This window comes from Podarcis cretensis, assembly GCF_951804945.1.
Source record: "Podarcis cretensis genome assembly, chromosome: 12".
NCBI lineage: Eukaryota > Metazoa > Chordata > Lepidosauria > Squamata > Lacertidae > Podarcis > Podarcis cretensis.
The window spans coordinates 9,289,114-9,310,631 of NC_137181.1; the positions used below are offsets into that span (position 1 = coordinate 9,289,114).

At 45.1% G+C, this 21,518-nt stretch overlaps 2 protein-coding genes across 2 annotated transcripts in view; one reads left to right on the top strand and one right to left on the bottom strand.

Moving 5' to 3' along the window:
• The window catches only part of XIRP1 (xin actin binding repeat containing 1), a 282,674-nt gene that overhangs the window by 80,673 nt on the left and 180,483 nt on the right, over window positions 1-21,518 (bottom strand). The window lies entirely within an intron of this gene.
• The window catches only part of OXSR1 (oxidative stress responsive kinase 1), an 81,406-nt gene continuing 67,289 nt past the window's right edge, over window positions 7,402-21,518 (top strand). Inside the window, exon 1 of the mRNA XM_079946857.1 lies at window positions 7,402-7,714. Coding sequence (XP_079802983.1) covers window positions 7,642-7,714 — 73 coding nt within the window. The 5' untranslated portion in view covers window positions 7,402-7,641. The remainder of the gene's footprint in view (window positions 7,715-21,518) is intronic.

Genomic DNA, 21,518 nt, shown 5'->3' on the forward strand with positions numbered 1-21,518 from the left:
GGGCTCTGAGTCTTCTTCCCTTGGGGGTTCCCCAGTTGCCTCCTACCATTCCTCTGTGTCCAGCTAGTCCATTACAGCTGCCACCCCCACCCCCTTGGGTCCCTCCAGCTCAGTATTTTTGGCATCCTGGGGACTGAACAGAACATTCTGCCTGCAAACAGATGCTCTACCACCAAACTGTGGCAACCAGGAGATCGTGCAGTTGGTTAGAGTATGGTGCCGACAACACCAAGGTTGCAGGTTCGATCCCTGTATGGGACAGCTGCATTTTCCTGACTTGCAGAGGGTTGGACTAGAAGATGATCCTTAGGATCCCTTCCTATCCTAAAATTCTATGCTTCTATAAGTACAAGATGTGCCAGGGTTACAATTGGCGCTGGACCTTTACTAGGGCACGGACATTGGCAGAGTTGCTGCCGCTGCTGCTCTCTTCCTTGAAAATAAAAAGTGCCAACGTTCAGGATAAAAGCACACACAAATTAAATACAGTCTTCATTCATAACAGCCGGTGTGGATTATGCATTTGGGGGCTGTGGGGTTAGGTGGTGGAAAGGCCTGCGAGAAATGAATGGGGAAATAACCTGGCAGGCTAACAGAGCGGTCGGCCTGAAGGGCTCGGCATTACAGAGAATAATTGGTGCAGGAAACTTCCTTGGCAGAGATTGTGCTCAGCGTTGGCTCCTGTTTTGGAAGCCTTGCCCTGCTAGCCAATGGCTGAGCAGAACCCCATCAAGGAAGAACTCAAGGGCTCTGCTCCGAACACTGAGGTGGGACTTTATAGAGTGTGTTTTACTGTTTCATTAAGCACAGAGCAGGGTGGGAAGCAAAACAAAAAACCTCAGAGTCCACCAGCTCTTTGCAGGATTCATTGGGTTGCGAATGGAGATGGAGCCCTCTTGTTTAACAAGCCTGTAAATGTCCCCTTCAATGGAAACCAGGAGGCCCAGCGACAAGGTCAGGCGTCCCGCTTGCCAAAAGCCGCTTGCTCTTTTTGTGTGAGCGGAATAACAGGGCAGGCATTGTTCACTGGGGAAAGAGTGGCTGCCACAGCCAGCGCCTTAAGCCCACAAACTGAAGGTTGCCAAGTTCAAATCCCGAGCGTGTTCCAAAAACTTTAAGGGTTATCCGAGGAGGGAAAATACCATCTAGAGCAGCTTCTTCTTCTTCATGTGGTCAGTGATCCTAAGAGCATGGGGCACAGGGGAGAAGAGCAATCTGGTCCTGTTCACTTGCACGCTCCAGCATGGAGACTGATGCACACACAGGCAGTGTCTCAGAATAATGCGCCCTGGAAAATGCTACCAGCCACTGCTTCATATTTTACTTAGTAGTTCTATTGGGTCACTTGCCTCATGTGATGAGGTGAGGAACCTTCAGGCCTTCATTGCTGGACTACAATTCCCATCATCTCCGGTCACCAACCATGCTGATGTGGGTAGCGTCTGGGAGAGCCACAGGCTCCCCCATCACTGCTCTTGGTGATGGATGATACATTATAAAACAAACATTAAACATATCGGTGTGCGAGCAAAATACAAACAATTCAAAATACCGTATTTTTCGCTCTATAAGGCTCACTTTTTCCCTCCTAAAAAGTAAGGGGAAATGTCTGTGCGTCTTATGGAGCGAATGCAGGCTGCGCAGCTATCCCAGAAGCCAGAACAGCAAGAGGGATTGCTGCTTTCACTGCGCAGTGATCCCTCTTGCTGTTCTGGCTTCTGAGATTCAGAATATTTCTTTTCTTGTTTTCCTCCTCCAAAAACTAGGTGCGTCTTGTGGTCTGGTGCGTCTTATAGAGCGAAAAATACGGTGGCCCAGTCAGCCGACGAGTAAAAAGCAAACAAGCACATTAACACAGCACATAAAAAAACCTGAAACCCCCCAAGTGCAAACTAAACCCCCAAATGCAAAGCAAAACCAATCACTGTATGAGGTAGATGTGCATTCACAAAGCACAGTGCGCCCAGGGCTTTCAAGTGCAACATCGCCCTACAAATGCTGCAAACACGTCACGTGTGCCTCTGTAGTACTCACACATGCACACAACTTGCAAGAACCGCTCCGCTGCGTTGGCATTTCTCAAACCGTTTCACCTTCCAGTTTTGGCAACTGGCCCAAAGTATAAAACTGTGGACAATCCAGCACATTTCCGGTTGGGAAGCAAGCGGAACTAGCATGCCACACACAAACAATCGTGCAAGCAGATTAAGCAACGTGGGTGCCAAGGTGCGACTATGCATACATACGGTGGTTTCTTTCCACTTCTCCTTTTCCATACTGAAGATTCTTGAATACGAGGTCTATTTATTTTATTACGATGAATTGCACCTGTCCTCTAGAGCAGTGTTTCCCAACCTTGGGCCTCCAGCTGTTTTTGGACTACAACTCCCATCATCCCTAGCTAGCAAGACCAGTGGTCAGGGATGATGGGAATTGTAGTTCAAAAACAGCTGGAGGCCCAAGGTTGGGAAACACTGCTCTAGAGTTCAGGGTCCCATGTTATCTCCCCATTTTTATCCTCAAGAAAATGTGGTGAGGCAAGTTAGATGGAGGGCACCTCCAGCCTGGAAGGGTCAGTCTCTTTCTGCAGGTGTCTGCTGCAGCATGCTCTCAGTGGATGGCCATTCAGATCTCCCCCAGATAACCTATTTATTCAGCATTTTTCCTGATTTGTTTCCACCAAGAGACAGTTCAGCTATGTCCGGTGGGTTGTTGTTTTTAGCATTTGTCCTGATTTGTTTGCAGGAAGGTTATGTGACGACGAGCCTTCATCTGGATTTGTCTGTAGGCTGTTTTACACGTCTTGCTATTTTCCACCCGCCCTACACTTTTCAATGTGTTTCCCTGTTATTTTCCAAACCTCAAAATGTTGTTGATTTTTAAAAATGTGAATCTGCTGTGCTAGGATGAGAGAGAGAGAGCTTTAACTATGCATACCTAAAATTCAATACGTGCTCGACTCCCTCTTGAATAATGCAGTCTGGAGGCCCCCAAAGACTCTCCGACTACCTGAAGGTGAATCCAACTATTTCTATAACTAATAGAGAGGGGAAAAAACATTTGAGACTGAGGGAAACAGGGAGAAAGAACCAAGAAAACAGTATTTGCTTTCCAGACAGTGATAACTCAAAACCAGTGGTAACTGGTCCTCTCTGCCAGACTAGCTGGTCTTTCCAGCTATGCTGGTGTGACATAAACAATCACAAGTCTTGAAACAAATGAAAGCAGGACAGATCAGGTTTAGTTACCTGGGACTCTTGCAGCCCAGCAATGATTACAAGGCTCTTTCTTAAGGAACGTTCATACTTCTATTGTGTTTGTATTGTTATAGGGTTTTTTTTGGGGGGGGGGCTCCCCTAAACCCTAGAAATTAATAAATGGTAGGATTTTGATTATTTGGGATGTGAAGAGAGAAATACAAGCTGCAGAGCCAATACTACAACAACAACAACAACAACAACAACCCCACAAAACCCTGACCTGGCCAATCTAGGGCCATTAAGAAACAATTTAGGGCCATTTGCAAGAACAGGGGTATTTAAGGCAGAGCAGGTTGCCTTGTGGTGGCGCTGTGGGTTAAACCACAGAGCCTAGGACTTGCCGATCAGAAGGTCAGCGGTTCGAATCCCCGTGACGGGGTGAGCTCCCGTTGCTCAGTCCCAGCTCCTGCCAACCTAGCAGTTCAAAAGCACGTCAAAGTGCAAGTAGATAAATAGGTACTGCTCTGGCGGGAAGGTAAACGGCGTTTCCATGCGCTGCTCTGGTTCGCCAGAAGTGGCTTAGTCATGCTGGCCACATGACCCGGAAGCTGTACGCCGGCTCCCTCGGCCAGTAAAGCGAGATGAGCGCCGCAACTCCAGAATCGGCCACGACTGAACCTAATGGTCAGGGGTCCCCTTTACCAGGTTGCCTTGATAGCTGGCCTAGCAGGAGCAAGCTCACTTTAGTCTAGCCGGGTCTACTCTGAATTTTATGAAGTCCCCCCCCCCCGAAGTGGAACCAGACACAAAACGGTCACTTAGGGTTGGGAGGCAGAGCAAGATGCCAAAAACAATGGCTCAGTGGATGGACTGGGATATCCGTTTTGTTTATTATTTTTATCTGTTTACAGTGGTGCCCCGCAAGACGAACGCCTGGCAAGACGGAAAACCCGCTAGACGAAAGGGTTTTCCGTTTTGGAGGCGCTTCGCAAAACGAATTTCCCTATGGGCTTGCTTCGCAAGACGAAAATGTCTTGCGAGTTCCTGCGGGGTTTTTTCCCTCCCCCCCCCTTTTCCTAAGCCCTAAGCCGCTTATCAGCTGATCCGCTAAAAGCCGCTAAACCGCTAATAGCGCTAATCCGCTAAGCTGTCAATGGGCTTGCTTCGCAAGACGAAAAAACCGCTATACGAAGAGCCTCATGGAACGGATTAATTTCGTCTTGCGAGGGACCACTGTATTTGGTGTGGTGATTTTACAACTGCCGTCGTTTACACTCTTCTACACCCGTAGGAATCTGCTTGTCCACTGTGAGAACAGGATGCTAAGCCAACAGGGCTCCTCTTATATCGAGACTGGGGTAGTAGGCAGCATACCTGTATTTTTTAAAAATACACTGGAATACGCTACCTGTGCAGGTATAACTTGCCCCATGAAATGTGCCACCTTCCTCACATTATTATTTATTTCTTTTTAGCTTTTTTAAAAAATTAAATATTTTATTGATAAACACAAGTGTGTGCAATCTCTCTCTCTTGTATTCCCCCCCCCCCATGTTACATTTTTACAAATCAGGTTCACATTGTTAAATACCTTTTCAATCCAGAAGGCTTTTAGTTTATGAGGCAGGCAATGCCTTAATGATCTTTTTTAACTGCTGGGGTTTTTTTTGTAATAGTTTTGGATTGTTTTATGAAAAGGGTGAGTATTGCAATATATCAATATATTTATATACAGTATAAACACACACATTGGCGTTATTACAGTTCAAGGATCCTAACATAAAACCCTAAAGTGGGCCAGGAATCTGCCCAAAATAGGTGGGCAAAGACAATACAAATATTCTACAGGTGAGGAAAAAGTGAGGCATAAGTGAGACATTACCGCAAGGCAGGCTGAGTCAGAGAATGTTTTGGGGTTTTTTGTGTGCTATTGTTAAACTATTGTGAGTCAAAAATCCTTGCCTACCTACTGCGGATCACCCAAAGATACCAGTAGATCCAGATCTACTTCCTGTCTGCCCAGGTGCAGAATGATTTATTTATTTAGATGATTTATATGCCACCATTTGTACTGGCCACAGGGTGCTTTGCAAGAAAAACAAGCAGGCAAGAATACATAAAATCCGCAAGAATAGCACAGCCCATTTAGAAATGCACAACGATTCACTGAATGATAGTTACTAGTAGCAGCAGTTGCTCCTCCCCCATAAGCATCTCTTGACCAACCACATGAAGCGATAAAGAGATGAAACCAGACACACCTCAGTAGGGAGATATTTCCATATGTAAGGAGCCACCACTGAAAAGGCCCTTCTCTGGGCACTTACATCATCACCATTATTGGTTACATATATTTGTTTGCTTACTACAAAAAAATAGTTTCAAAGTGACTTATAATAATTAAAAAACACCAAAATCTCAAAATACATTATTGATTATAAGAGCTCATCCTGCAATAACATAAAAAGGATAAATGGATAAATAAAAACATATTCACCCAGCACCTAGAGGTTGACTGTGATGGTGCCAGGCACATCTCACTGGGGAGAGCATTCCATAATCAGGCAGCCACCACCAAGAAGGCCAGATCTTGTCTTGGCACCCTCTGCATTTTCCTCAAAGGGGATCATGTACCACCTCCTACCTAGGGATCACCAGGAAAGCCTCTTTAATTTAAAGCAAGGGCAGGCTTTAAAGGTTATCTTACAGATATTTGGGTCCTGAGCTGTGACATGAATAATGTTATTATGTACAACACTTAAGAGAGTTTTCTGACTAAGCAGCCTATCCATTTATCTAAATAACTATAGTAAGTACAAAGATAAATAGGAATACCAGCCCGCTAAACATCACAATCTGGCCAGATCATACATACGGACAGTGGAGGTCTTCATCACTCCCTTAGACCTAATTTACACTGTACATTTAAAGCTGTATCATATCACCTTGTACAGTCCTGGCTTCCCCCAAAGAATCCTGGGAAATGTAGTTCTTTGAGGGGAACAAGGCTCTCCTAAAAATTATCAGCACCCTTAACAAACTACATTTCCCAGAAGTCTTTGGGGGGAAAGTCATGACTGTGTAAAGTACAATGATACTGCTTTAAGACTGGTCTTTTTGAGAAATAGCACAAGCCCTACTAGGGCCTTGTTTATTTCTATTTTAATTTAAAGAAATATTTATAAACAGCTGATATAAAATACCAAAGTAGCGTACAACAAAATATTGCGAGTGAAAATAATAATGTGTCAGACAAAACGATACAATAATCATCATTTTAAAAACGGCTGGCTCATCTGAACAGGCCACTTGGCATGAAGAGACACCTGAAAACTAGGCTTGTGCCAAATGCCAGACTTTTAATGGAAGTCTTGGCAGACGTTGTTCAAAGCTTTGCAAGTTATTTTCTGCACACAATGAAGTTTGCATGGAGAAAAGGAGATAGAAAAATAGGGTTGCAACACAACAGGGTTGCCAATCGCAGGGAGAAGCTATGCACATTCAACAGGCTTCCCTTTTACAGAGATTTTTTTTTAAAAGGAGAAAAGCACTCTGTGCATGCTCAGAGACACCTTTGCCCAAGTGGCAGCATTTGAAATGCTGAGCAAAAATCTTCCGAGCTACAGCTCCTAGCTTGGCAAATGCTTTGCATTCCTACCCAACCCAGCTCAACTCTTCCTCCTCCCCAGCAAAAGGCAACACGAAGCCAAGCCCTCCCCTGCTCATCTCAGTCCTCCACCCCAGCAACCAAGTCCTGCCAAGGGACAAAGGCGGGAACGAAGCGTGACGGACACCCAAGCAAGCCAATGCCCGGCAAGATATCCATCCCCACCTCGCCCACTCACCAATCAGCGCCGCCCAGCCCCACAGGGGCGGGGTTCCTACCCGGCTCGTTCGAGACGAGCGAAGCCGAAGAATGCGCCTTCCGCCATCTTGGGTGCGGCGCCCATCGCCTCAGCCTCCTTTCCGCACTCGTGGTACAATCCAGCGGCGGGCGGGAGAACGGGAATAGGTGGGCCCGTTCGTGGAGTATATACATATATTTATATATATTAGAAGAAAAACCCACACGCAACCCGAAGTCATGCCCTTGTTTCATAATATACTGTAAGCGACTACTCAAGCGGACGCCACGCTCAAGATGGCGTCGACGTCCTCCCCGCCTCGTGCGGGAGACGCGCGCCGTGCGGGGTGACGTCACCGCGCGCTTCTGGGCATGGGCAGGTGGGAAGAGCAGGCTAAGTTTGGCCCCTGTTAGGAGGAGGGAAGCGGGAGCAGGAGGCAGGCTGCTGTGCGTGGGAAAACTCAAGGCAGGCTCCGGTCTCCTTCTTCTCCCTCCCCCCTTCTCTCCCCACTTCCCTGCCTTTGGGGGGGCCAGGCCTGCCAGCCAGCCTTCCCTTTTCCCTTTTTGCCTGTGCTGGGGGAAGCAGCTGCTGGTGCCATGGCTGCTGAAGACTCCAGCTCCCTGCCCTGGTCCATCAACAAGGATGATTACGAGCTGCAGGAGGTGATTGGTGAGTGGGGCCGGGCACTTGGGGGGTGGGAAGGACGAGGAGGCCGGGGGGGTGCTGCTCCCTCCCCAGATCTCGCCTGCTAGGCCAAAATGCAAGGAAGAGGAGGGTGGTTCTTGCTTTTTCTTTTTCCTAGGGGGGCTGCACTTTTGCACCGTGTGCCTACGAGTTGCTTTCCTCCCTCTCTCCCATCTCTCCCTCTCTGTGTGTTGGGACTCCCGTGTGCAGCATTTAATCCTGCCTTTCAGCTGGAGGAGAGGAGCACAAGGGGGTGTGCCTCTGCCTGGCATTTTCGCGTGTGCACTTGGGAGTGGGAAGGGCTGGCCTCTCCACGTCCGTGTCAGGGCATCTGACACTTTCTCTGCTCCGCTCTTTCCCCTGAAATCTTGGGCCAAAGGGCCCAGATGGGTTTACAGTGACTGTTTTGTGTCGACAGGGTGGCCTCCCTTGTGAAACGGAGTCCTCTGCTCCTGGGGAGGAATCACTTCCGAGCCAAACGTTGTGGGCACCTTATATGTAGTGCTTGCGGAGTGGAAATTATATATGTGATGTGTATGTGTATATGTATACACGCGTGTACACACACACACACACACACACACATATATACGTGTGTGTGTGTATAAATATATGTATGGCATACCATGACCCCTGTCTTAAATGTCCTTTTCTGGCTGCAAGTCTTGCTGAGGTCAAAGGGGTTGTGAATAGTGCTCTGGATTGCAGCCCGGAAAGAACCAAATTAATGTTGGGTATTGCATGTGTCATGTTCATGCAACGAAAAGCACAGAGTGGGCATTGTGTGCTTACGGGTGTGTGCAGGTTGTGGATATATGTGAGGATGTGTGTCTGGCAGCTCTTAGTGGTGACAGGCAAGCCTCTTTCTTGGAGCTGTGTGGGTGGTGCTGGGTGGTGGTGCTTTGGAGGTGGGGGCCTTGCATGTGTTGCGCCTGCCGCACGTGTGCTTTCGTCTGGCGGGTGACCCAGTTCCGGAAATAATAGTTTTCTGGATGCCTTTTTTTCATTCATCTGGAGGACCATGTGTGTCTCCCGGGAGCTCATGGTGTATGTCAGTTGCATCTGGGGAAAGCTTCAGTATTGGCATTCTTGCTTTTCAAAATATTGTAGAGCTTGCTAGGTGGGAGAGTCATGCTTTCTCATGCGAAGTTGGGGCTAAGGTGTTTGTGCATGCGTGAACATGTGTGCCCTGAGCTGCTTGGCTGTGGTAGATGTATGAGATTCTGTGGAATTTGGAGTGTGCTGAAGTGATTACTGTGAGGGCTTAAATCCCTACTCAGCCTTGAAGCTCACTGGCTAACACTGAGCCAGTCACCATCTCTTAGCCTAACCCACCTCACAGGGTTGTTGTGAATATAAAAGGGGGAGAGCAGAACTATATATGACTCCTTGAGTTCTTTGGTGGAAAGGTGGGATATGAACATAATAAATAAACCTGTGCCTGATTTGGAGGTGAAGGAGCACTTGAGTCGAGTGTTCTCATGCATAATACAATTGTATGCACCCCATTTTGTACACAGTTAAAAGACCTGGATCTTACTTTGCAGGCACATAGCTATAGTTACATGCTACCAGTTCAGTACGCCTACTCCTGCATGTGTGTATTCCTGTACAAAGCTCTACAGATGATATCTGTTGGTGTTAGCGCTGTAGGGTTTCCTGGGATCTCTGTCTTCTCCGAAGGGAATGGTGTGTTGCGACTTTGTACTGGGTTGTAGGTATCTGCAGGCCTGCAGCTACTCTCCCTGTTAATGATGCTCGAGGGATGAGGTGGTTTGAATACCTGTGGTTTGAAAGCTCTGGGGGTGTGGCTCTGCTATCATTTAAGGTTTTTGTAACTGGATCCTTGCTCTCCGTCAAACTTTCTCTGGCTAGAGCTGTGGAGATACAGGGTGCACAATAGAATTTTCATTTTTTATATTTCCTCTTTGCATCTTTAGTTTGCTGTAACAGACGCTCTTGCATTTCAGCGCTCGGAGGTGCATCTGTAAAGCTCAGGAAGAGGTCAAAACTCTTGAGGAGGTGTTAGCTGCTGGAGATTTGGGGGTCTGTTGCATTGTGGAAGTCATTGTGGGCTTGCAAAGTAAGCATTTTAGTGTTGGTGCAGCCTTGCAAATTTATAATGTATTGCTGAAACAGTGTTTGTCGCCCTTCATCCTGATACCTACTCTTGTGTGGTGACTCTTCTTCCCCGCCTTGGGGTGTGAGTTCATTGGGAGGACATCAGTGTTTGTGACCTTGGAATGGATGGTGGGTCCATAGAGTTGGTGCCCAAAGCTAAAGGAAGCCCTAGTCCCAAGTCCAAGGAAGTTTGCTGTGTATTTGTGACACCTCTGTACTGCTCATCAACCAAGTCCTCTGGTTTAATCAGAATCAGCAAACTCAGTCTAAAAAAGTGATTGGGCACAAAGCAGTCTAAAAAAAAATTATAAAAGCATCCTGAAGCCCAGCATGGATTAGTTCCAATGATCTGAAATGTCCCCTCCTCAAAACTATATAATTAAAAGTTATGGGGTTTTTTTTAAAAAAACCAAAAAAACAGATGTTTAGTTGGCACTGGAAAGACCATAACAGAAGTATCGGATGAGCCTCTCTAAGAAAAATAATATGCAACTGGGGTGCCAACACTGCAAAAGGCCCTCCTCCTGGTGACCTCTCACCTTGACTCATTAGGATGGAAACCTGGAGAAGCACCTCTGCTGAAGATCTATTCTTAAGGGCCAGAGAGGGATACCTGACTGGAAGTGATCCAAGCTAGTCACAAGCTGTTGAGGGCTTTAAGGGTGCTTTGAATTGGGCTTGGAAATCAAGGGTGTGGGTTTTCCAGAAAACTGTGAATTGTAAAATTCTCCTGTGAATTTTTACCAACATTTTCAGTTTGCATTGGAAAATGTTACAATGCCCACCAGAGTGATCTGATTCAGCGTGTTTGTTCCACTCGCATTGTTTTAAAAAGCCAAACTTTTCTGAAAGTGCCCCGCTTGCCTAATTTTTTTATTTGCAGTTGGCATCTCTTCTTTGTTACAAATGAACATATAAGATGGAATTTTCCCTGTGAGATTTTTCCATCCCATATCCCTGACTGGAAGCCAGTGCAGGTCACAGAGCCTGGTGTGATGTGATCATACCTGCCAGCCCCAATTACGATAACCCTGGTGCCCCACACTCTAGGCCTGTTGAAGTTTCCAGACCATTTTCAAAGGCAGCCCCATGCATATCACTGTGTTGCTGTAATAACCCCACTAGGAGGTTACCAGAACCTCATTAACCGTTGTAAGGCTATCTCTGCCCAACTAAAATTGCAGTTGGCCTGTCTGCCAAAGCTGATGAAAGTGACTGTGCTGAATCGAATAGCACCACCAGTTGTCAAACCTCCTTCTTTGGATGGATGGAGCAGAATGCTAACCATTAAATGAGCAGATGAACCACCCACTAGTTCCGCTTCTTGAGATTAACTTGGCAAAGGCTGCACTAACAGCTCCTCTGCCTTGCCCAGGATTGAGGCTCCATTCACTGGCTGTCATTCATTCCATTTCCATGCCAAAGCTGTGGTTCAGAACACCCACTGAGTTACCTGGATTAGATGAAAAGAAGATATAGAGCTGGGTGTCACCCGCATATTGGTGACACACCAGCCCCCACCCCTCGGTGACCTCTCCCAGTGGTTTCAGGTAGGTGTTAGATAGCCCGGGGGATAAAATGGAGCCATGTTGAACCCCATGGCATAACTGAGATAGGTCAGGGCAATAATCCCCCAGAGTAATAATTTCTTGAGTCAACCATCCATCATTGAGAGCACCATCTGGTGAGATCTCTGGGAAAGATGCAGCAGGGTGAAGTATGGGGGTGGTAGCTGATTACAGGGCCAGAAGGTAATAGACAGGGTGATGGTGATGAATGGTGCTGCAAGAGGGTGCATGCAAAAATCCAGTAGAATGTGAAGACAGGGGAGATGGGAAGTGAAGACAATGGAAGGCCCATGAGAGCAGTGTGTAGCAAGCACATTAGGCTCGTGAGCATGGGTAGCCAACATAGTGCTCTCCAGATATTGTTGGACTGCAACTCTTATCATTCCTGGCCATTGCTGGCTGAGGTTAATGGGAGTTGGAGTCTTTCAACACCTGGGGAGTATTCTGTTGACTATCCTTGTCCTAGAAGATGGCTTTCCAGGAGATGCCAGGGATGGAACCACCCTCGTTGCGAGAGTCTTCATCCATGGTAGTGTTGGAGGTCTTTACATTTCTTGGAGGTATCTTGAGGACAGATTGGGCATTCCAAGCCCTCCTACTGGTTTGTTGGACTGTGGTAGCTGCTGTTATGCATCATAGCTGTGGAAGAATTGCCTCTTGGAAAATACTGGTGACACGGCCTCTCCTTTGAAGACTTCTGATTTCTGAACCAATATTGTTGGTTGGTTCCTCAGTAGGCTGTCCCATGGCACCCTCTTTGTCTCTTTCCCCTGCAAAATAGTGAGTGACTGGCTGTCATGTTTATGCGATCAGTACCTTAGAGATAAGGAATTGTGTCATATTCAGTTGACAAGTTAACTGTCCCGTTTTCATCATTCAGAAAAAGCTCCCATGTGCATCGTGGCTGAGCGCTGGGGTGTCAGCCCTGGCAGGCTCTCATAAGCAAATGAGTCACTTAAAGGTCAAACTCCACCACTGAGACCGTTGCTCTGCTATCTGTCTGTCCTGTTCCTCAGGTGATGGTCTGGAGTTTGCATGTGTGCGCTTGCTGTCCAATCCATGCTGTTTATTTTTAGTGGAGGCAGCAGCAGGTGAATAGGGCTGGTGCCCTTTGTCTGGCTTCTACAGCAATCACAAGTAACATGACTCATTTAAGAGGTGCGGTGGGGTGGGGGGAGGAAGAGGAAAAAGAACCCATTGGTTCAAATTTTAGAAGAAGGGAAAAGGGCACTTAAATGTTCCTTTTCCAGCAGCTTTCAAACGCCTTCATTCCCAGATCCGCGTTGGACAGCTGCACCACGTCTGTGAGTTAGGTTGAGAAAACTTGGAGCCAGACGAGACAAGATACTGCTCTTCTGGAAATTGCTTTTGATCAAATGCTATCCAGACTGTCCATACAATAGGGAAGTAGGAGCACAAACCTGCTAAAGAGGTCTGCTTCTGTTTAAGCAAAGTTGGTCTCTGACATGAATGTTGCAGGCTTGCACAGACAGCTTCACAGTATGAAAAGGGACCAAGTCCCCTGGAGCCAGTGTCTGATGCAAAGATGCTGAGCTTTATGATGCCATCATTGGTTAGGAAAGGCATACAGGGTGATGCCAATGCTCTGCTTCTCTGCTGCCTGCGAGGGGGGGGGGTGTCAAATGAAGTGGAGCGGGAGGCAGGGAAACCCTGATTGAGATTGGATGGCTTGGCTGCTTCAGCTAAGTACTACTGAAGATTCCTTGGCTGGTGGTAGTTTGCATGTCCCATGTAATGTGTAGTTTGATCTTAAGTGGTTGCTGCTAAGTTGGGTCCTGTTTCCTTTAGTTTCCTTTAGTTTTATTTGTGTAGCTGAAGCCATTACAAAACAAGATACGCGAAACAAAGCAAAATGTACTATTACCCAGTTAAAATTGTGATTAAAACTGGGCATTCTGTCAAATAGAAAATTGTTCCACTGAAGAATTTGACTTCTCGTCCCAACAAACTTCCCTCCTTAAAAATGCTGCTCTGATAAAGAACTTATGGGAAATGATTTACAACGAGATGAAAAAGATGTTGAAATATACATTTTTTAAAAAACCAGAAGCATTTTTTACTTGGTATTACAGGTCAGGATATTAATAGGCAGGATGTCAAATTGTTTTTATATGCAACAACAGTGGCAAGAGTATTGTTAGCCCAGAAACGGAAGCAAGAAGAAATTATGACGAAAGAAGAATGGCAGATAAAATTAATGGACTACGCAGAATTGGATAAAATGACAGGAAGGATTCCAAACCTGTGGGACCAGAGATTTACAGAAGATTAAAAGAAGTATATGAACTATTTGAAGAGCAATTATAATCAACAAATTATGCTAGTAGGACTACAAGAAGTTTTGTAAGGAGAAATATATGAAACATTACAAAATAGGAAAAGAATAGAGATATTAGTTATGAGATTTAAATGTAATATATATAAAATGCTGCTCTGAAGGCAAAGCAGGTCGCCTTTTCAGAAGTGTGTCTCCTAAGAAAAGTTAATCAAGTGCTCTGTCGGTCTTTCAGCTGATTTAAATCTTTGGACAAGGCTACTCTTAGGTCCTCAGATAAATAAGTAGGTCCTCAGATAAATAAGTAGCTAGGTAAATTTTCAGGCATATTTTCCCTGCCCCCCCCCCAATGGACAAGCTCTGTCCCTATACAGAATCCAGCGATGGCGTCCTTCAGCTATTTTGTTGTTGTTTAGTCGTTTAGTCGTGTCCAACTCTTCATGGCACGCTTGTCTTCCACTGCCTCCTGCAGTTTGGTCAAACTCATTCTGGTAGCTTCGAGAACACTATCCAACCATCCCGTCGTCTGTCGTCCCCTTCTCCTTGTGCCTTCCATCTTTCCCAACATCAGAGTCTTTTCCAGGGAGTCTTCTCTTCTCATGAGGTGGCCAAAGTATTGGAGCCTCAGCTTCAGGATCTGTTCTTCCAGTGAGCACTCAGGGCTGATTTCCTTCAGAATGGAGAGGTTTGATCTTCTTGCAGTCCATGGGACTCTCAAGAGTCTCCTCCAGCACCATAATTCAAAAGCATCAATTCTTCGGCGATCAGCCTTCTTTATGGTCTAGCTCTCACTTCCATACATCACTACTGGGAAAGTGCATAGGTTGGAATCGCATAGATGTAGAAACATTTCTCCATTTAAACATTTGTCATGTTGGTTACATAGTGGGGATAAGGAGTCTGAATCGGGACTGATTATTTTGGTGTGTGTTTGCTCTTTTTTATGTAATGAAGGGTAATGAAATAATTAGTAGGGGAAGAATCATATTAATTTATTTCTCCTGTAGACTGTCTCCCTTGCAACTGGCTGCTGGTCTTCAAAGATTGCTTCAGGGTTTTGGACTGCGTGTTAAAACACATGTTGACAATTGGGCGAGAAGAATGGGCTTGTTCTTATTTTCGTCCTTCTTACCTTCTCCCCCCTCCCCTCTTGACCCTCGAATTCCTGAAAGCACCGAAATACTCAACCATTGCAGGCTGTGACTAAAAGCTCTGCAAAGAACTCGTGTAATTCATAGGAGGAGAGGTGAGAGGTCATGGATCTTGCTGGTGAGATAGGGCAGAAAAATTCCCAGGTCTTTTTCCATGGAAAAAATTCCATTTTGTAAATTTGTTAGTAGCAATGAATGGATGCTAATTGGAAATATTATGCAAGCTTGGCAGTTCCAAATGGTTTTGCTTTGTTTAATAAATGCAAGTAAAATAACCTGGCTGAATTGGACAACACTCTGAGGCAAGTGGTTCTCAAAGGGTGTGGCAGGAGACAGTGTTAGAAACTCACATTTTTCGTTTTCCAATGTATTTCTTATCAATAAAAAACTCAGTGTGGCACAAGTAATCTTTTGTTCTGTAGCTCAGAAAAAATGGCTTGAGCACCACGGTTCTAGAAATTACCAGTTTTGTTCTAGAAATTACCAGTTTTGCCGTTCAGAATTTTCTAGGAAACCTGCATTCCTGGGTGTTGTGTTTCTTTTCCCCTCCACTGTCTTTTGGTTATGCTCAGTTATGGGGGGAGAGAAAACCACTTTCACTCTACCCACCTCACCACTTCCCCCCCCCTTCCCATCCATGTCCTGTAGCTTGTACAGTATATCTAACCGCCAATAGTTTTTTTTTGGGGGGGGGGAAGGGGGATATTGGAGTTCTTGGTGAAAGGCCTTAAACCTTGCACCAGTATGCAAATGGAGCATCGGCTACCTTTAAGTTGGCAAACTGCTAATGTTGCTGCTCCGAATCACATTGATACAAAACACTATTACTAGGAAACTACTTTGTGGTTTCTCCCCTCCCCTCCTTTTTTGGGGTTAAAAAAACACTTCCTCACGCTGATTCTTTGCCTGAAAACCACCCACGAAAAACTCTTGAGTTACTCTAGCGGGCATTGTGCCATCCTGCCACCGCTGTTTGCTGAATGCTATAAAGAGAGAGAGAGAGGAAATCCCCTTGTGAAATGTCCTTGCTTTATCTAGGGCCCAAAAGAGGAAAAAATCTATTACTCAGCACGGGTCTGATTCATTCCATTTACAAGGTATGCATTATATCTGTGTGATGATCTGGGATTAGCCTGGAGTGACTAACAGCTGCAGCGTCTCTGTGGACTTAGATCGGAGATCCTCTGCATGTGAAGACAGCAGCTGTTGGTGGAGGCAAAGATTATAGCCTGGGTTGCGTCTATTCCTTTCCCTGTATGGTTTAGTGCAGGGGGTCAGCAAACCTTTTCAGCAGGGGGCCGGTCCACTGTCCCTCAGACCTTGTGGGGGGCCGGACTATATATATATATATATATATATATATATATATATATATATGGGACGCAGGTGGCGCTGTGGGTTAAAGCCTCAGCGCCTAGGGCTTGCCGATCGAAAGGTCGGCGGTTTGAATCCCTGCAGCGGGGTGCGCTCCTGCTGCTCGGTCCCAGCGCCTGCCAACCTAGCAGCTCGAAAGCACCTCCGGGTGCAAGTAGATAAATAGGGACCGCTTACCAGCGGGAAGGTAAACGGCGTTTCTGTGTGCGGCTCTGGCTCGCCAGAGCAGCGATGTCACACTGGCCACGTGACCCGGAAGTGTCTCCGGACAGCGCTGGCCCCTGGCCTCTTGAGTGAGATGGGCGCACAACCCCAGAGTCTGTCAAGACTGGCCCGTACGGGCAGGGGTACCTTTACCTTTACCTTTATACCTTTACCTTTATATATATATATATTGGGGGGGAGGAATGAATTCCTATGCCCCACAGATAACCCAAAAATGCATTTTAAATAAAAGGGCACATTCTACTACTACTACTACTACTAATTTATTATTTGTACCCCACCCATCTGGCTGGGTTTCCCCAGCCACTCTGGGCAGCTTCCACAAATAAATTTGCAGAATTTAAGTTTACATCACAGGTAGAATTATTATTTTGCTTTGGCACTTGAAACTTGTGAGCACAGCTCTGGATATGTAACACTGCATTTTAGTTGGGTTCAGATTTCTCCTTTATGGTGAAGTCAGGGCTGCTTTGCTTTAAGGTTTCCAGAATCAGGGCTGAATGAAGCATTGCAAGGGAGGGAAGCAAGGTGCCTGAGCTGCTCTGGTGCCAGCCAGAATAGCCAGACCAGCTGTAGCCTGAGGTGGAACTGTCTTGCCTGGGAGTGGAGCTGGGAGGGACCTTTTTAGCTAGTGCACCACCTCAACCATATTGATGCTTTGCCTATGGAGTGCCTTGCAGTCGAGCAACAAAGGATGCCAGTTGCTGGAGCAGCAGAGACTTTCCATGCTTTATCCCCAAGAAAATTGCAAGGATTTTATGACCTGGCATTCTTTCGTTTGCTTTCTTGAAATCAAGACAGCTATTCGTGCCAATTAAAAGGACATAAAGTATTAACATTATTTTTTTTTAATTCGGTGACTAACAATCTTCAGCTACTGACATGAGATTTGTGGCTTTATGTTGCTTAATCTTATTTGATCAAGGCTTGTTTCCTTCGGTTACTCAACGAGTAAGATTTGCTTCTTGATGTAGTGGCTTAAATACCAGATGTGTGCGTTCTGTATGCTGCATCTCTAACTGGATGATCTGTGCATACGCATTTCAGCATTCTCCATGTAGTCATTTCCCTTATTTCAATGTCCTTACAGCAAATCTCTGCTGTAAATGGACACAAGAATGTTAATTTGCACCAGCCTTCTGTTCCTCACAGTGACCGGCAAGGTGCATCTGGGAAGCCCACAACCAGGATATGAAAGCAATAACCTCCCCAGCTCCCAGTATTTAAGAGATACACTGCTTTTGAGCCAGGAGGTTTTGTTTAATCATCATGGCCAGTAGCTACTGTGCTCCCATGTATGTTTTTGTCTTCTTTTCTCGCCACAAAGTACCTTTGTTGTTTTGTTTTTTAGGAACAGTTTGTTAAGGCTTTCCATATCAAAGAAATACAGACAACAAAAACCCGGAGCATATACACCTATACACTTGGTTACAGCAAACGTAAGACCAAAACAAGCAGACAGCAGAAAATCTCCCGCAAATATACAATACGTAAACACATGAACAAATAAACACTCCATGAAGCAATAAAAGGAGCTGTCTTTTATGTAATTAACTAGCCAAGCATAACAAGAAGGGAAAATAATTAACTCAGCCAGCCTGTAATAATAAAGCAGTACGAGTTGATGGAGGAAGCCAATACCCTCTTTGACCGAAAAATATTTAATAAAACTAAACCATTTCACATAAGACTTTTTCCCTCCGTGAACTCTTCCTTTCCCTCAATTGACAAGTTTTTGCATAAGGGCCACCAACCAAATGTGAGAATACCACTCCCGTATCAAATTTGCTGTTACTAATCTCAGATATTGTGCTACCACTATACAGGTTGCAATTACAAAGGGAAATGATAATAAAAGTAAAGACGGAAACAAATAAACCAATAAACTCTTATCACCACATAGTTGAGAAGGTTTCCCTCCCTATATGCTAACAGAAGCCGCACTGTCTGCTGAGTGACACTGTTGGACGCAGCCCCACGTGGATGATGCTTACCAGATTGCCCCTGCCTACGTATTTCACACTCTCACAGGATTCTTCCTTGTCATACTGTTGCTGCCTTTGTATTAATGGATTTTGAAATGAGTTGGTGCGGTTGGCATGCATAGTCTCTACCAAGAATCGAGGCACACTCGTTCATGTTTTGTACAGCATATCAGATTGGCCGCCATGTTTGGTTGAGATTCTCACTCATCAGCTTAAGTCAAAAATATAAGAAGCTGTACTCTATAGCTAAAGCTAGCGGGCTTATGCTTTCAAGTCCAAGATTCCATTGTAATTGCTTACATTTATATGCTGTCTCCCTTTTACCATGGAACCAAATACGACATGGGGTTCCCAGGTAGTCACTCAACAAGGTGCTGGCAAAACACAGGCTTGCTTAGCTTTAATGTGGCCATTGTTTCATGTTCCTTTAGAGTTTAGACTGTACCCTTAGACTGACCTAGAACCTAAGGAGAACCCTGTCTAGAGGCTGATCTAGTCCAATATCCTGTCCTTACAGTGGCCTATGAGATGCCCATGAGCTAAATACACATTTTTTAGCCTTCAAGGTGCCACAAGGCCTTGCTTTTGGCCAAAATGCAATGATACTCTTGTTGCTCACACCCACAAAATGATCTTTTTTGCCCCAGTTGTCCTGTCCCACTTTTGTATAGAGCATTGTGTGAAAACCCAATGTACGTGAGCCTGAACAGCAGATTGATATCTGGGAATCATCCTGGGCCTGCGCATGGTGGATTTTGTGTGTCCTATTGATACATTAAGCCTGTAGCATCGTGGTGGAGCAGCATGTTTGGTAGTTGGGAAGCAGAGGGAGGGTACATAAGTCTTAGGCATGTGGAGAAGGGAGGTGGGTATGTTTAGCCTGGAGAAGAGAAGACTGAAAGGTGATATCGTAGCCACCTTCAAATGTCTAAAGGGCTGTCACATGGGAAATGGAGCAAGTTTGTTTTCTGCTGCTCCAGAGGTAGGACCTGAAGCAATGGATTCAAATTACAAGAAAGGGGGTTCCAACTACAGTGGTATCTTGGCTCTCAAACGCCTTGGTACTCAAAACAAGTTGGAACCCAAACACTGCAAACCTGGAAGTAAGTGTTCCGGTTTGCGAACGTTTTTTGGAAGCTGAACATGCTCCGTTTTGAGTGTACCACTTCCAATTTGAGTGCCACACTACCGTTTTGGGTGTTACACTGAGGTCTGTCTATTTTTTCCATTTATTTTGCGTTTTTGTGGCTCTTTTGTTTTTGTGACTGTGCGGAACCCAGTTCAGCTACTGATTGATTGATTGTGTGACTGCAGTACATTGTTTATTGCTTTCATTTTATGGACCAGTGGTCTTGTTAGATAGTAAAATTCATGTTAAATTGCTGTTTTAGGGGTTGTTTTTAAAAGTCTGGAACGGATCAATCCATTTTGCATTACTTTCTATGGGAAAGCATGCCTTGGTTTTGGAACGCTTTGGTTTTGGAACGGACTTCCGGAACGGATTAAGTTTGAGAATTAGGGTACCACTGTACAGAACTTTCTGACGGTAGGAGCTGCTCGACGGTGGAACAGACTTCCTCGGATGGCCATGGGCCCTCCTTCCTTGGAGGTGTCCAAGAAGAGGTTTGATTGCCATCTGTCAGGGATTATTTAGCTGTGATTCCTGCATTGGAGGGGGATGGAGCTTTGGGTCTCTTCTGACTCTACAATTCTGTTATTCTATTATTCATTTTCTCTTGCTGTGGGGGAGCCATCGGGTAAGAGCATCATTTGAATCAGGCCTAAATTGCTGCAGACTAGCACAGCTATCTCTCTGGAATTCAAGGAGCAATTGGTAGATGTGAAGAGGAAATGGTTCAGCTCTCTGATCAATTAATCAAATTGAGGCTATTGCACAAGGGAATACAGAGAAGAACTTCATTGACTGATACTTCAGAAACCTGCACATTAGAGGCGGGAGTTAGTGAGTAAGCTTGAACTAATATATTACCCCTTTCCTTCTGCTTGTTCTTATTTGATGTAAAGTGAAATCTATATTAATATATTTAATATCTGCTATGCAGTGTAAGGGTTTGCAACCTTTGGAGACTTGTGGAGACAATTCTATGAGCAGAATTGCCTTCCTTCCATGCATGTCTTTGCTTATATGCTTCTATATGCAATACGTTGTCCATTCAGGAAATACGGTAGTTATTATATCTGATGGGTTTATTTAATCTCTCCCCTTCCTTAACCTGCTAGGTTATTAATACTTCAACTGGTGGTTTAATGACCAAAATCATTAGGTGTAATTGCATTCTTTTTTAAAAAATGTTGTCAAGCATGTTGTTTTGTTTTTCAAAAAAACAAAATAGGATGGAAGCAAGGTACTACTAGGGAGGCAGTGCTGAGGAAAGTTTGGAGTTTGGAAAGAAGACAAGTAAAGCAGGGAACATGATAGAGGTGTAAAAAATGATTCACGGGTGTAGAGAAAGCAGATAGGGTATAATTTTCCTCTTCCTCTTATAATACTAGAACTCAGGGCATTCAGCGAAGTTGAATCTAACAGAGCTGCTCTTATTTTCCTACAGCAATGTATTTGACTAGTCGGAAGAACCGGGAAAACTAGCATTGTTTGGAAGAGAAGAATCGCTAATGAAAAAAATAACAGGATTGATGTATAACAGCTGAATCTAGTAAAGGAAATTAGGCGCTAGAACTCTTGCATCATATTTTGAAATACTTGTGTACTAAACCCAAACATTTTGCAGCTTGTGACAGGCCAGGAAAATTATTAGCTCATATGCTGGCAAATTGCTTTTGGAAAGAGTCGGTTCCCCCCGTCAAGAAAAGTACATAATGCACTGGCTATGAGCAATAAAGAAAACTGCGGAATATATGCTGGCATATTAATAACACCCCACAAAGGTGCCATTAGAATAGCCATATTATTTCATAAGCTTTTTATTCTGCTTTTCACGTGGACCTTACAAAGAGGTTTATTGATGGTCATTGTTACAAGAATGTCAAATAGAAAAGACAAATGTTTTTGTTTTTAAAGGAAGCCGGTATCTGTTTCTTCTATTCCCT